At 40.5% G+C, this 16,219-nt stretch overlaps 1 protein-coding gene across 1 annotated transcript in view; it reads left to right on the forward strand.

Moving 5' to 3' along the window:
* The window catches only part of SLC15A2 (solute carrier family 15 member 2), a 102,129-nt gene that overhangs the window by 32,508 nt on the left and 53,402 nt on the right, over positions 1–16,219 (forward strand). Inside the window, exons 10-13 of the mRNA XM_063934047.1 lie at positions 5,372–5,458; positions 6,254–6,343; positions 6,693–6,737; positions 8,021–8,053. Of these exons, the coding sequence (XP_063790117.1) occupies positions 5,372–5,458; positions 6,254–6,343; positions 6,693–6,737; positions 8,021–8,053 (255 nt within the window). The remainder of the gene's footprint in view (positions 1–5,371; positions 5,459–6,253; positions 6,344–6,692; positions 6,738–8,020; positions 8,054–16,219) is intronic.

Here is a 16,219-nt window from a genome sequence, read left to right on the forward strand (position 1 = left end):
GCATCATAAGTGGGGTGCGGGGGATGCGACCCACATCCGGGTTTCACCCTCGGACGGGGAGACACCAAAATGCCGGCAGAAGTCGGGTGCTGCAGTGTGGCAGTTTCCTGAAGCACCCGGCTCCTGTCATAGATGAGGAGCTGTCAATACAGGAAGTCTGTCTCCGGGAGAGCCCAGCATCTCTGGGAATGCTGGGCACGCCCCCGGAGTGATGATCTTGGGATCCCGCGAGGCCATACCCCCTCTTTATATGACCACGTTCCTTTATGTGTGGTCATGCCCCTTTTTCATTGCGAGTGCGGCTCTACGACACACGGGAGATCCAGTGTGCGCACCGGGTGTCACCACACCCGGTGATACCTCTGCTTCTCAGCACTCCTTCCTTCTGTACCTCTGCAAAACTTACCTTGTGTACCCTTCAGAATCTACCCTTCTGTACCTTTCCATACTCCTTCCTTCTGTACCACTCCATACTACTCCCTCCAGTACCTCTGCATATTCTACCTTCTGTACCCCTTGGAATCTTCCCTTTGGTACCACTTCCATCTGTATCTATCCGTAATCCTTTCTTCAGTACACCTCCATTGTAAAATCTCAGAACACTAACCTTTAACATAGATTGAGATAGATAGATAGATAGATAGATAGATAGATAGATAGATAGATAGATAGATAGATAGATAGATACTCCTTCCTTCTATATCTCTCCATACTCCTTCCTCCTGTTTCTCTCTGTACTTCTCCATGTTTTTCCCCACTTTACTATACTCCTTCTTTCTGAACCTTTCCACAGTCTTCATTTCTGTATCTCTTCAATAAACATTACTTCTGTACAGTACCTCTCCATATTTCTCCCTTTTGTACCTCTCCATACTCCTCTCTTCTGTACCTATCCAGATGGGGCAGTATGGATGGTGTAAAGGTTAGCATTACTGCCTCACAGCACTGAGATCATGGGTTCGATTCCTACCATGGCCCTCACTGTGTGGAGTTTGTATATTCTCCCCGTACTTGCGTGGGTTTCCTCCAGGTTCTCTGGTTTCCTCCCACAATCCCAAAATATACTGGTAGGTTAATTGGTTCCCAACAAAACTTAACCCTAGTGAATGTGTCTGTGTGTACATGTGATAGGGAATCTAGATTGTAAGCTCCACTGGGGCAGGGACTGATGTGAATGGCCAAGTATTCTCTGTAAAGTGTTGCAGAATATGTGTGCGCTATATAAATAACTGGTAGTAATAATAAGAATAAGAATAAGAATAATGCCTTGTTCTGAACCCTGCTGTATTCCTTCCTTCTGTATCTTTATGTACTCCTTCCTTCTGTAGCACTCAGTACTACTTCCTTCTGTTCCACTCCCTATTCCTTCCTCCTGTAGATCTCAGTATTCCTTCCTTCTGTACCTCTGCATTCCCTATCTTCTGTACCCCTTGAAATCCTCCCTTCAGAACCTTTCCTAATCCTTCCTTCTTTAGCTATCTATTTTCTATTTTCTTTAGTAGCCCTCCATGGTAAATGATCAGCACACTAACCTTTAACGATAGATAGATAGATAGATAGATAGATAGATAGATAGATAGATAGATAGATAGATAGATAGATAGATAGATAGATAGATAGATAGATTAGATAGATACTACTTTCTTCTATGCCTCACCATACTTCTTCCTCCTGTACATACCTCTGTACTCCTTTCTTCTGTACTTCTCCATACTCAGTCCTTCTGTACCTTTTCATACACCTTCATCCTGTACCGCTCTGTACTCTTCCCTTCTGTACCTCTCTGTACTCTTCCCTTCTGTACCTCTCTGTACTCTTCCCTTCTGTACCTCTCTGTACTCTTCCCTTCTGTACCTCTCTGTACTCTTCCCTTCTGTACCTCACTTAACTCCAATCTTCTGTACCTCTCTGTACTCCTCCTCTCTGTACTCCTCTGTACTCCTGCCTTCTGTACCTCTCTGTTCTCCTCCTTTCTGTACTCCTCTGTACTCCTCCCTTCTGTACCTCTCTTTACTCCTCCTTTCTGTACCCCTCCCTTCTGTACCCCTCTGTACTCCTCCTTTCTGTACCCCTCTGTACTGCTCCTTTCTGTACTCCTCCCTTCTGTACCCCTCTGTACTCCTCCTTTCTGTTCTCCTCCCTTCTGTACCTCTCTGTACTCCTCCTTTCTGTACTCCTCTGTACTCCTCCCTTCTGTACTCCTCTGTACTCCTCCCTTCTGTACCCCTCTGTACTCCTCCTTTCTGTACTCCTCCATTCTGTACTCCTCTGTACTCCTCCTTTCTGTACTCCTCTGTACCTCTCTGTACTCCTCCTTTCTGTACTCCTCTGTACCTCTCTGTACTCCTCCTTTCTGTACTCCTCTGTACCTCTCTGTACTCCTCCTTTCTGTACTCCTCCCTTCTGTACCCCTCTGTACTCCTCCTTTCTGTACCCCTCTGTACTGCTCCTTTCTGTACTCCTCCCTTCTGTACCCCTCTGTACTCCTCCTTTCTGTTCTCCTCCCTTCTGTACCTCTCTGTACTCCTCCTTTCTGTACTCCTCTGTACTCCTCCCTTCTGTACCCCTCTGTACTGCTCCTTTCTGTACTCCTCCCTTCTGTACCCCTCTGTACTCCTCCTTTCTGTTCTCCTCCCTTCTGTACCTCTCTGAACTCCTTCCTCCTGAACATCTCCACAGTCCTGATTTCTGTATCTTTTTATTTAAAGAAAATCTCTTCATACTTGTATATTTTGTGCCTCTCCATACTCCTTCCTTCTGTACCTATCCGTACTCTTTCTTCTTCTGAACACCTTAACACTCATTTCTTCTGTACCCTGATGTGCTCCTTCCTTCAGTACATCACCATACTCCTTGATCCTGTACCTCCCCATGCTCCTTTCTTCTTTACCTCACTATATTCCTTCCTTCTGCACCTCTCCATACTCCTTCCTCCTGTTCCTCTCAGCACTCCTTCCTCCTGTACATCCCTATTGTTGTGTAGCATTATGTACTTTTCCATTCTTTACCTTTCCATGTCCCTTCCTTCTGTACATCAGTATTCCTTCCCTCTGTACAAGACTGTACAAAGAAATGCAACTAAACTGGTGCATGACCTATATCACAAAACATACACAGGAAGACTAAAAAATCTCAATATGTATAGTTTGGAGCAGAGAAGGGAAAGGGGGGACTTGATAGAAACATTCAAATATATCAAAGGTTTTAACAAAGTCCAGGAGGGAAACATTCTTCAAATGAAGAGAAGAATTAAACACAAGGACATGCACTGAGACTGGAGGGAGGTAGGTTCAGGGGAAATTTGAGGAAAAATTACTTCACAGAAAGGGTAACATAGTAACATAGTCGGTGAGGTTGAAAAAAGACTAGTAGTCCATCGAGTTCAACCTGAATTATATTCCCTCATCTATTTAGGTTAAAGGCTATATCCTTGTATATCTTTTTCCATTAGAAATTTGTCTAACCCATTTTTAAATGCATTGACTTAGTCCGCCATTACAACCTTCTCTGGAAGTGTATTCCATGTTCGTATTGCCCTTACAGTGAAGAATCCCTTCCTGCACTGAGTACGAAATTTCCTCTCCTCAAGCCTTAACGGGTGTCCACACGTTTTGTGTAGAGGTTGCTTAGAAAATAACTCACATGATAGCTCCGCACGTTGGTGGTCAATCCGAGTTGATCACTAGCTGCATTTGTTCGCTATGCAGCGATGAGGCAAAAAAACGGCAGTTCTGCGCATGCGTATGCGGTGCAATGCGCACGCGCGACGTACTATTACAATGAACAATGAAGTTTCACACAGGGTCTAGCGAAGCTTTTCAGTCGCACTGCAGGCCGCAGAGTGATTGCCATGAAGGCCCCCTTCTGGGTGTCTGGGTGTCAACTGAACGTTTTCAGGGAGTGTGCGGAGAAACGCAGGCATGACAGGGAAAACGCAGGCGTGGCTGGCCGAACGCAGGGCATGTTTGTGACGTCAAAATAGGAACTGAGCAGTCTGAAGTGATCGCAAGTGCTGAGTAGGTCTGAAGATACTCACAAACTGCACAAAATTATTTTGTAGCCACTCTGCGATCCTTTCATTCGCACTTCTGCTAAGCTAAAATACACTCCCAGTGGGCGGCGGCATAGCGTTTGCACGGCTGCTAAAAACTGCTAGCGAGCGATCAACTCGGAATGACCACCATTGCCCCTTTATATATTTGTAAATATTAATCATATCTCATCCAGTGGTGTTGAGAGAGGGGGAGAGGGGGTACAGATTACCTGGGCCCAGACATGCCAGGGGGCCCAGGCCAGAGCAAACCAGCAGCCATTATTTTGGTGGGATACATTTTTTTTCTGTACTATAAATCAGTGGGCAGGTGGGTGAGCAGCTGGTCGTACCACCGGGAGGGGGTATGTATGTGTGTGTCACCTGGCTGTTTGTTTCTTGTCATGGACGTCCCTCACAGCCACTTCCACCTGCTGCACCGCTGCTAGGATCTTGCGAGATGATATCATCAACTCGCGAGTCATTCTCTGCTGCCGGCTCTGGATGGCCTCTTCAGAATCAGCAAGCTCCGGAAGGTGGGCAGGGATTGGGAGGTGGGCAGGCATGCAGCTGGCTAGACCTGGCCTGTGGGTTTAAGAAGTGGCGCAGTTCAGCTCAGTTACAGCCTGCTAGGCTGCGACACTGTGAGCTGAGAACTGTGACTGTGAGTGACAGACACGGCACTGTGTCTTATAAATAATACGTGCAATCATACAGTACCATTAGTGTTATTTATATATATATATATATATATATATATTACTATATTACTATATAGATATATGGATCTATATATATTTCTATATAAATATACAGTATGTAGATATATATATATAGATATAAATAGATAAATACATATACATACTGTGGCCACACCCACTCCGGTGTACCGGGGCCCAGGATTTCTCCTTGCAGCCCTGATCTCATCAAGTGGAAAGAAAGAAATAAAGTTCAAATAAGGTTTGAGGTAAAAAAAAAAAATGGTAAAAAAAGGGGCAGACTAGATGGGCCAAGTGGTTCTTATCTGCCGTCACATTCTCTGTTTCAATGTTATTACTAGATACTCCTTTGCCTGGATGAACAAGTGCACTGATACCTTTATATAACACCAGTTCTGTCTTTCTTATCATTACTCATATCCTTTATCTAATATAGTATAGCCCTATAAATGTTACCAGTATCTTTTTCTTTTTTTTTCAGAAGGATTTAATCAGTATATTACTTAGCATTTTTTCTGGTTACTTTTATAAATAATTACTTCTAAAATTCTAATTATTTCCAGTCTACTTGCAAAAAAACTGAAAAGTCAGTGTGAGCTCTGTGTGTTTCTTGTTGTATTAGTATGCCATAAAGAACCGATGGAATCATCGCACCAAATCATTTCCCAAGAGAGAGCACTGGCTGGACTGGGCCTCTGAGAAGTATCCGGTGAGAACACAACATTGAACAGTTACCGCGTCTTATGCTTGTGGTCAATGACATATAGATGAATCATATGATCACTGAATGTTTTATCTGATTAAACTGGAATCTAACAATGAGAGAGAGTGGATTGGACTGTGTAAAGATAAAGAACAAACATTGCAACAGTCTAACATTAAGCAACATTAAAAAATTGCTGTATGGATGAATGACCATTGTTCATCTCAGCAATAACAACCTCATTCTTATAACAAATTGATATAATATGAATATAGTAACATATTTTAAGACTACAGGTGGTTTATGGAAAAGGCTGTTTGGGTTTTTTTTTTTTGAAACCTCATTATTTGCTATAGACCAAACTGCAGGGGAAGGGGGGATGGACAATAAACACTTTGCAAAGCAATACATTAAAACTACCATCCTAATTATTAACATTGACATGACACACATCATGAAATTTCGGATTAATACTCATTATTTTCTGTCATTATAAATTGTCCCTACATCATAAAATAATAATAATAATAATAATGATAAAATAATAAAATAATAATGAGATTGTATTAACCCAATTAAATAATTAATTAATAAATAAATATTATTACTCCTTAATATATTCATATAAAAATATTGCCTCCATAAGATAATTATTGTTTTGCCCCTTAGTAAATAACGATTACTCTCAAAGTAAATGTAATGTGTCTCCTCATGTACTGATTGGCCAATTATCAGCCGTGTTTAGATTCCTTTATCACTGTTTTCCTGGATACACCTGACAAAATGGAATTTTCTTTGCAGAAAAAGCTGATTACAGAAGTGAAAATGGTAACGAAAGTCCTTTTCCTCTACATTCCGCTGCCAATGTTCTGGGCACTGTTTGACCAGCAGGTAACTGGCAAGAGGGCAATAAACTATGGGGCAGTTTAGATTAATGGACAGTCAGCATGTTCATATTGCAGTTTGAGGTATTTCTACATCATGTTACAAGTTTGGTCTTTTGCTTAAAAAATACAGTTCAAATAATAAATGGTCATGTTGCTATTGAAATACACGTAAAGAATGATGTATTGGTACAACATTGTTACAGTATTTTGGTTGTGAACAGTAGTTTAAAATATTTTAAAAGAAGTAACCTTGTGTTTGGCTCTGTAAAATCCACCGACCTAGGATTCTCAAATATCCATTTGTAGCCCTAATGTGAAGAATATATTAATATGTTTCATGTTTTATGTTTCAGGGATCCAGATGGACTTTACAAGCAACAAGAATGAACTCAGATTTTGTAAGTAGAGATTTTTTTCTTCAAACGGTGCAATCTGTATGTGTATTTACCATGCAAGAACTTCCATCTTCACTACATGTACTGAAATATGTGGGGAAGTGTAATAGGGTCCAAGTTTGCGGAGGTCCGGGATTTCAGTCGATTTGCCCATATTTTTAAACCGGCAATCATTTACAAGGCAAAACCAACTTGGTTGTGCCTTGTAAATAATTACCACTTTTAACAAACGGGCAATCTAAGCTGAAATCTTGTACCTTCGCAAACCTGGACCCTATTACATTTCTCTGCAGGTCTTTGTTTGATGATGGACCGGTAACATGGTCGTTATCAATAATCTATACTTTATTAATACAGATCTGCAAAAACATGTAGAAAACTTTTATTTTTGCAGCTAAACTCAGATTATATTTATCCCACAAAGCTCACAAAAGATATATTGAACCTAAACTCATAATTTCAGACTTTTCTAATGAACCTATGAAGTATCTCAAGCATAATAAGCAACATATAAAAAAAAATTACAAATTTTGAATGTTGTTATATTAGATGGCTTTCAAATCCCTTTCACAGTACAACTAGATTTTATTATATCCAATCAGGCATTAATTGATTGGCATAATACAATTTGTTACACAATATATGCAATATTAGACTTGATAGAACATTAATTGGGAAACAAACTTTTTTTCTCATAAAGAGAGAGTTGTACAGTATGAAACCGTCTACCGAGGACAAGTGGAGAATTAACCATACCAACCAATTAGCCTCTAGCAATCATTTATCTAGTAAATTCTATACAATGTTAGGTAGAATAATCTGATTGGTTGATATGGACAACTTCTTCTCTCATCCTCTATAGAAGATTTGATACATCACCATCAAAATCTGAATTTTGAAAATGCTTATTGTATTATGTCAGTTGGATTTAATTACATGTTTTCCATAAACATTAATGTTTACAATTAAATCAGATTGATACAAATTGAACGACCACACTGATGGGCACATTGTTTTTTCACCCTACCTCTCTTTGTATTTGTTTCTACCGTGTTAGTTGTTTGGTAGAAATGTTTTAAAACAAAACAAAACAAAAAGATCAAACTTGTTAATTACAAAAAGTTTTCAAATACTGAAAACATTTTATAGTGATAAAAACCCACACATTTCAATATTAACTGGGAGGTATTTATCCTCCATCACCTCTTCTATCCTACTAATAATAACAACATTAAAACACAATATAATTTATTTTTAATCTTTTTCCGTTCTTTTTTTCATTGCAGAATAGTTTTGTTATTCAACCAGACCAGATACAGGTATAATATACATGGTCATATCAACTGTTATTATTTATTACCATTTACTTATATAGCGCTGGCAGACTCCATAGCAATTTACAATTGGGAATAGTAATGAAAAGTCTGGGTATTAATAGACAACAAAGCAGTAAGAGAGGGATGCTCATAAGTTTATAATCTATATTAGAACAGGAGTTCAATACATGACGTTAAGTGTCATATACCGCACATTGGTCCAGCCATATCGCAACAGTAATACATACATACTTCAGCTGTATTATCCAGTCACATAGGTGTTGGTCTGGATTTGGCAAGGGGGTTGAATTTGGAAGAAGAAGAAATGCTTTGTTGGTAATTGGTTGAAATAGTTTATTGGAGTTAAGAGGGAAAAAGATAAGATAAAGAGGGGACTTTTCAGGGAACTTGTGAAGGTTTGTATAATAGAAGAAAGTCTTCTTGTGTGAGGGAGGGCATTCCACAGTACAGGTGCAGCACAACAAAGTCATGTTACCTTGAATGAGAGCAGTTAATGAGTGTGGATAAGAGACACAGATCTTGTACAGACCAGAGGGGCTGGGTTGGGAGATATTTTGAGACAAGAGAAAAGATGTACAGTACTGTATGTTGATGCTGTTTTGTTGATAAAATTGTATGTTAGCATAAGTATTTTATATTGGATTTTGTTAAATGCAGGAAACCAATATAGGGACTGACAAAGTGGCGCAGAAGTAGAAGAACATTTTATGAGGAAAATCAGTCTAGCAGCCGCATTCAACATAGATTGTAGGGGTGACAGTCTGCTTAGGGGACCAGTAAAGAGGCGATTGCAATAGTCAATGTGAGATAATACATACAGTACAAGAATGAAAGTGTTTGCACTGTCTTGTAATAGATGTGGGTGCATTCTGTTTGTAAGACAAGGAATGCCTTAAGCACTAAAACTGAACTGTTTCTATAAATTCTGGCTGCAATTAGAAAATATCTACTAGTATCCCACCAAACTACAAAGAGTAAAATAGATTGCTCCTGTATATTTAGTAAATGACCACTAAAGGTCAATTTTAATAAATTTTATTGCACAAACGCACAATATTTAAACATAAAACCATTACTGAATCCTTCATATATAAATAAAATCACAATTGGAAAGGGGTCCAATTGGAACTCTTCCAGTGTCCCTAGCAGCTCGCGCATGTGCTGGCCGACAACCGTGCAAGCCCAGAAAGGCTCAGGTCATAAACCTGGAAGTCAGAGCTGGATTAAGGCTTCGGGGGGCCTGGGGTACTTAAGACAGGGGGTGGGGGGGTCTAAGATTTAAAATTAAAATCATAACATCTAGTGAATGTTGTAAAGGTAAGCGCTGTAATGTGACATAATATGAACTGGGTACACTGTATGTCATAATATGAATTGGGGCTACTGTGTGGCATAATGTGTACCGGCAGCCCTACAATAAGACATAATATAAATAAGGCACTACTGTGGTTCATAAAACAATCTATGGGGCATAACTTAACTGAGGCACTACTATGCAATTATAGGGCAGAAAATAACCAACTGCTGAGGAGAGGTGTCTCTCTAGAGCATTGAAACTGGCCCTTTCAAAATGTTGCTATGGGGCGCACAATGGGGCTGATTCAGACCTGATCGCTGCTGTGCATTTTTTCACAGCCTGCGATCAGGTCTGAACTGCGCATGCGTATGCACTGCAATGCGCAGGCGTGACGAACCTCAGCAACGGGGATCGCCGGTCAGCAACGGGATGGTGAGAAAATTTCTTACGCACTGGCAATCGCAAGGAGATTGACAGGAAGAGGCCATTTGTGGGTGGCAACTGACCATTTCTAGGGAGTGTCCGGAAAAACGCAGGAGGGACCAGCCATTTTGTGGGAGGATTTCTGACGTCAGCTCTGGCTGTGCAGAGACTGTAAGCACTGCTGTTTGTGCAGCTCTCCAGCACAAGCGATCACACACCTACAGACACACAATACCCTCCCCCTGTAGGCGGCGACTACCTGATGACAGGGATGCAGAAAACACACCCTAGGGATCAGGTCTGAATTACCCCTAATGTTCTTGCTACGTCCCTGCATACGAGTATATACACATACACACGATAACATTGATTTATAAGACTAATAAATACTAATTGTTACACATGCATATATATTATAACATAAATATGTCTATACATTAGATAGATAGATAGATAGATAGATAGATAGATAGATAGATAGATAGATAGATAGATAGATAGATAGATAGGCACTCTGGGATTTGAAAAACTGAAAAAAGGTGTGGTTTATTTCAGCCTTTTGGGGGATGATACCCCGTCATCAGGACCAAGCGGCCATTTTTTCACTTTTTCAAATCCGGGAGTGCCGTCCTAGCGATTTATGCATACAGGGGTGTAAGCAAATGCACACCGTGAAGGCACACGGGTGTACCACTTGTCCAGGGAGTGCCGGATACACAAAAAGATAAAAATTATATATATATATATATGCACACATACACACAGTATATATATATATATATATATATATATTAGTGGTGTATGGACCGGCACTCCAACCTACAGTGAGTAACTGCTCCGGTGCCTCCAGGGTAATATTTGATAGAAAAAGATAGAAAGAAGTGAAAGTCACAGCAGCCCTCGGCCCACTGTTCATCACCTTGACAAAGGGGCGTGCCAGCACACACATACACACATATATATATATATATATATATATATATATAGAAGACAAACGAACCGGCACTCCCAAAAAATCAGTCTCGCTGCACCGGTGCCATCCCAAACATGATTTGCATACAGGAAAAGAAAAGCGGCACTCGGCGTCTTTGAAGCAATTAAATTGTATTAAAGCAACACTTAGAGTGGTCCGACGTTTCGGGGCTCGCACGCCCCTTTGTCAAGGTGTACAACCTTGACAAAGGGGCGTGCGAGCCCCGAAACGTCGGACCACTCTAAGTGTTGCTTTAATACAATTTAATTGCTTCAAAGACGCCGAGTGCCGCTTTTCTTTTCCTATATATATATATATATATATATATAACGATACAACCCGGCACTCAAAGGGACAGCGTCACCTATAAATAACTTGCTGGGGTGCCCTCCATGAGAAAATAAATCCCAATATATACAAAGAAAAGAGGCGGCACTCCCAGCGTTTTTTAAAGTGCAAAAAATCTTTAGTCAAGAGCAACGTTTCGGGGGGTCTCACCCCGTCATCAGGATAACATGTGCATCTTACATGAACAAACATTTATACTTACATGCCGCCCGTACCTCGCCCGCCGCCGGCCGCAGTCCACGGACGCCTGCATCTCCTTCCGGGTTCAGGACCCTGACGTCACCGGAAACAGTGAGGTCATGTGAGTCTGCGCTGGAAGGTCTGGGGAAAACGAGCAGCATGCATTTACACATCACCATGGTAACAATATGTAAAAACATGTGAACACAAAAATAAGATGTGAGGAAAAAGCCCCACAATGAAAATCAGTGTAAAACAACATTATAGTGACAGTAAACATTAAAAGCACAAAACGTGGACTGAACAACATATATAAAAATTAATAATACAGATACTTAATAATAACAGGTCCGGAACATAACAAAACCTGTCTGCATTTAACCTATACTCTTACTTAACTTGAGTGTAATATCTCATGGTTAGCTGATTACACTACATTATGTATGCTGACTCTACTGCCATACCAGCCATAGAGTCAGTGAATTGAAAATATGACGAACTGGACTATGATGTTCCTATTCAAATACACTGGACAATTAACAAACTACAGTATGGAATCTGCCCATAGTTAAAGATGTAAATTATTAGAATTATTTAAATGAACGCAGACAAGCTTAAAGATGAATTCAGCCCCTTGGGGTTCACGGTGTCAAGGGTAAAAATCCACCATGCCTCCAATTGTAGCAGCTTCTTACCCCGGTCACCTCCTCGCAATGACTTGGGCACCTGTGCAATCATTCTGTATCTCAATGCCGCTAAACTATGTCTGGCCTGCGCAAAATGCCTGGCCACAGCTTGATCGCTGGTGCCAGACAGCAATGCTGCCCTAATGGCAGTCCTATGTTGGGCAATCCTTTCTTTGAATTGCCTTTCTGTCTTCCCCACGTAATGTAAACCACAGGGGCAAGACAGAAGGTAAACCACAAACTTCGAGGTACAGGACAAAGCTGGTTTAATGAAAAATACCTTCCCAGAAAATGGATGATTGAACCTGTTACCAGTAATCAATGCACTACAGGTCGTGCACCCCGTGCATTTAAAGCAACCTCCTTTTCTGGACAGAAAATGCTGTTTAGGTGGCCCCATCCCAGTGATGTCTGTACGGACTACCCGATCTTTGATGTTGGGGCCCCTAGTAAAGCTAGGCAGGAGACGTGAATTATGTAGGGATGGTAATTCAGGCTCTGAGTTAATAATGGGCCAAAGCTGTTTGGCCCTTTTGCATGTGTGTTTACTTTTACTAGTATAACGATTAACCCAAGGGACTGTGTGTGTTACTATTGTTCTTGGTTCTTTTTGCTTCAGTAATGTGAGTCGATCAAATGACAAAGCCCTCGTTTTCGCCTGCGTGAGCAACTTCTGCGGATATCCTCGTTCAAGGAATTTAGAGGTCATTTTATCAATTTGAACCTCTCTATCCTTAACATCACTGGAAATCCGACAGGCTCTAATAAATTGGGAAAAAGGCAAACTGTCAATGGTCGCAGCAGGATGAAAGCTATTATGTTGTAAAAGAGTGTTCCGGTCTGTGGGCTTTACATACAGACTGGTCCGTAATTGTCCCTCACTGATGCTAATGTCCACATCTAAAAACTGTACCCTCTCAGTGCTGATATTTGCTGTCAACTTGGCTGGACAGGAAGACGCATTATGTGCTGATATAATATCCTGTAACGACTCAATGCTGCCTGTCCAGAACAACAAAATATCATCTATATATCTAAAATACTTAAATACATAGCTTTGAGTGTTAGGCACTGAAAAAAACAATTTATCTTCCACCACATGCATGAATGAATTAGCATACGAGGGGGCCACCCGGCTCCCCATCGCACATCCTGCTTGTTGCAGAAAAAAACTACCATCATATAAGAAAAAGTTGTGCCTTAATGTGAACTCCAGTAGCTTCATAAAGAAGCCTACTTCTGGTCCCTCATATAATGGATTGTCACAAATCAATTCATATACAGCCGCCAAACCCAGATCGTGAGGAATACAAGTATATAAACTTGTGACATCAATGCTTGCCATTATCATATCTGGAGGTAATTGGCCAATCTCCTCAAACTCTCTTAAAAGTGACGACGTGTCTTTAAGGTGCATTCTAGTGCCCTGGATAACTGGTTGCAGAAAAAAATCCAAAAACCTAACTGGCTGATATAATCGGTCTACCAGGAGGGCGCTGTGGATCCTTATGTAGCTTAGGGATAATATAAAAAAGCGGAACAGGAAATGCTTTACATAAAAATGCCTTAGTGTCAGAGTCTATCACACCGTCCTGAAATCCATTCTGTACTATACCCAACAACTCTTTCTTAAATCTCTCCGTGGGATCTGAAGTCAGTTTACAGTACGTATTAGCATCATCCAACAGCCTAAGACATTCCTGCTTATAAAAGCTGAGGTCCATGACCACCACAGCTCCCCCCTTATCGGCTCCCCTTATGATAATGTCTTGACGTTTACTTAAATCATTCAAGGCGGACCTCTCATCCCTTGATAGATTATGATGAATATATGGGGCATTCGCAGGGGGTTCCTGGCTACAAGTGTCCAACAATCTGTGGAATGTCCGGACTGAAGGATTGAATGACTGTGGGTCAAACGTTGATGCAGGTTTAAATTTCTTAACAACCTGCATACCATCTATGCCATCTTCATCACTCACTTCAGTCGTTCCACTGAGACCTTTATTTTTGTTTTTACTTTTGTCAAAAAACTCTCTGATTTTAAGTTTTCTATGAAACCTAAAATTGTCCACTTTCCACTGGAAGTCTTGATGAAAATGTGTGGGAACAAAACTGAGACCCTTCGCCAACACCTGTGTCTCAGCTTCAGTCAGAGGGTGGCTGGATAAATTGAAAATTAGGTCCTTCGACCCCTCGGTGGCTTGCTTACGCCTCTGCCTCTCCGCCTGCCTCCCCCCTCTCGTGCGTTTGTTCTGGACCCGGCCTTGTAGGCTCGGGTATCCACGCCTAAAGGGACATTTTTCGGAGCTTGTGCTTGGTCACTATCACTGGCTGAAGTACTAGAGTAGGTGGTGGCTCTCTGGCCTCTGATTTTAGTAAAGTGCGTTGTGCCTCTTGGTGGTCTGTTGGTGGTGTTCAACCAATTATAGACTCTGTGTCCTGCATAGTCCTGTTGAACTTTAATAAGTTTTTCTTTTTTGAATTTGAGGAGATCCTTCTGGTATGTGTCCAGCTGTTGTTGTAACTGATCGATCCAGTTCGTCTTATCATCTTGCCGCAGAGAGGTCAGATGCTCTTGCCCAAAACTTGTGATTTTCTCCTTCATAGTGTTTAGTTTATGTAAGATGCACATGTTATCCTGATGATGGGGTGAGACCCCCCGAAACGTCGCTCTTGACTAAAGATTTTTTGCACTTTAAAAAACGCTGGGAGTGCCGCCTCTTTTCTTTGTATATATATATATATATATATATATATCTAAAAGGAGCAAGTGCTAGCGGTGCCTTCTGTAATTAGTACAGCAAAAAGAAGACAGTGGCTGTCCGATGGTCTTGTTCAAATAGTGCAATGTATTGGCATACAAAAGGTTACCAATGTTTCGAGGTGTTTACAGCCTCTTTGTCAAGGTCCAAAAAAAAGTGACTGTAATAGCGTCAAAACATTGGTAACCTTTTGTATGCCAATACACTGCACTATTTGAATAAGACCATTGGAGTGCCGCTGTTTTCTTCCTGTTACTGTATATATATATATATATATATATATATGTATATATATATATACAGTGGTGGCCAAAATTGCAGACACTTTTTGAAATTTGAATGTTTTTCAACTTCGAATGCTGATAAAAACTGTTACTCTTCACGCAGTGCCATGATTCATATATCAAATGAAACAAAATTTAATGCTGAATTCAACACAATAAACAGAGGTCAAATATTTGCATTACAAGGGAAGTTATGCAGTGAAAACACTTAGGGTGAAAATCCCTGTGTACTTATAATGTCACTGTCCTATCAGTATTTCGTTGGGTATCCTTTATTTTTCAAGACAGCAGCACAGCGACGTGGCATTGAGCCAACCAATGTTTGGAGCTCTTCCTTCTTTATTATGTGGTGCCATGAGACAATGATAGCCTCAATTAATTCTATTTTATTGGATGGACTCCTCAGATGTACCAGTTTTTTCAAATGGAACCACAAATGTTCTATGGGGTTCAGGTCTGGGCTGTTACCTGGCCACCCCAGCACCTGTATGTCATTCTCCGTGAACTACCATTGCATGCCACGTCACTGTGCTGCTGTCTTGATAAATAAAGGATACCCAACAAAATACTGATAGGACAAATATTTGACCTTTGTTTGTTGTGCTGAATTCAGCATTAAACTTCCTTTAATTTGATATAGTGCATCCGGTAAGTATTCACAGCACTTCACTTTTTCCACATTTGTTACGTTACAGCCTTATTCCAAACTGGAATAAATTAATTTTTTCCCTCAAAATTCTACACACAATACCCTATAATGACAATGTGAAAAAAGTTTTTTTACATTTTTGCAAATTTATTAAAAATAAAAAACTAAGAAATCACATGTACATAAGTATTTACAGCCTTTGCTATGAAGCTCAAAATAGAGTTCAATTAATCGAGGAAACAACTAGATACAATGCAATCTTAGACCTGGTATTAACTAACAATGGGGAATTGGTATCAAATATTGCAGTAGGAGAGCCCATAGGTAACAGCAACCACAATATGGTCACATTCAATATCAGTTTTCATAAGCAGTCCTATACTTGCTCAACTAGGACTCTAAACTTTAGCAAAGCCAACTGACATGATGAAGGAAGCATTAAGGGACATTGAATGGGAAATTCTGTTTCAAGGAAAAAATACTACAGAGAAATGGGATGTATTAAAATCACTGATAATTAATAATACTCGTAAATTTATTCCC

The sequence above is a fragment of the Pseudophryne corroboree genome, chromosome 7 (assembly GCF_028390025.1).
Source record: "Pseudophryne corroboree isolate aPseCor3 chromosome 7, aPseCor3.hap2, whole genome shotgun sequence".
NCBI classification, from domain to species: Eukaryota; Metazoa; Chordata; class Amphibia; order Anura; family Myobatrachidae; genus Pseudophryne; species Pseudophryne corroboree.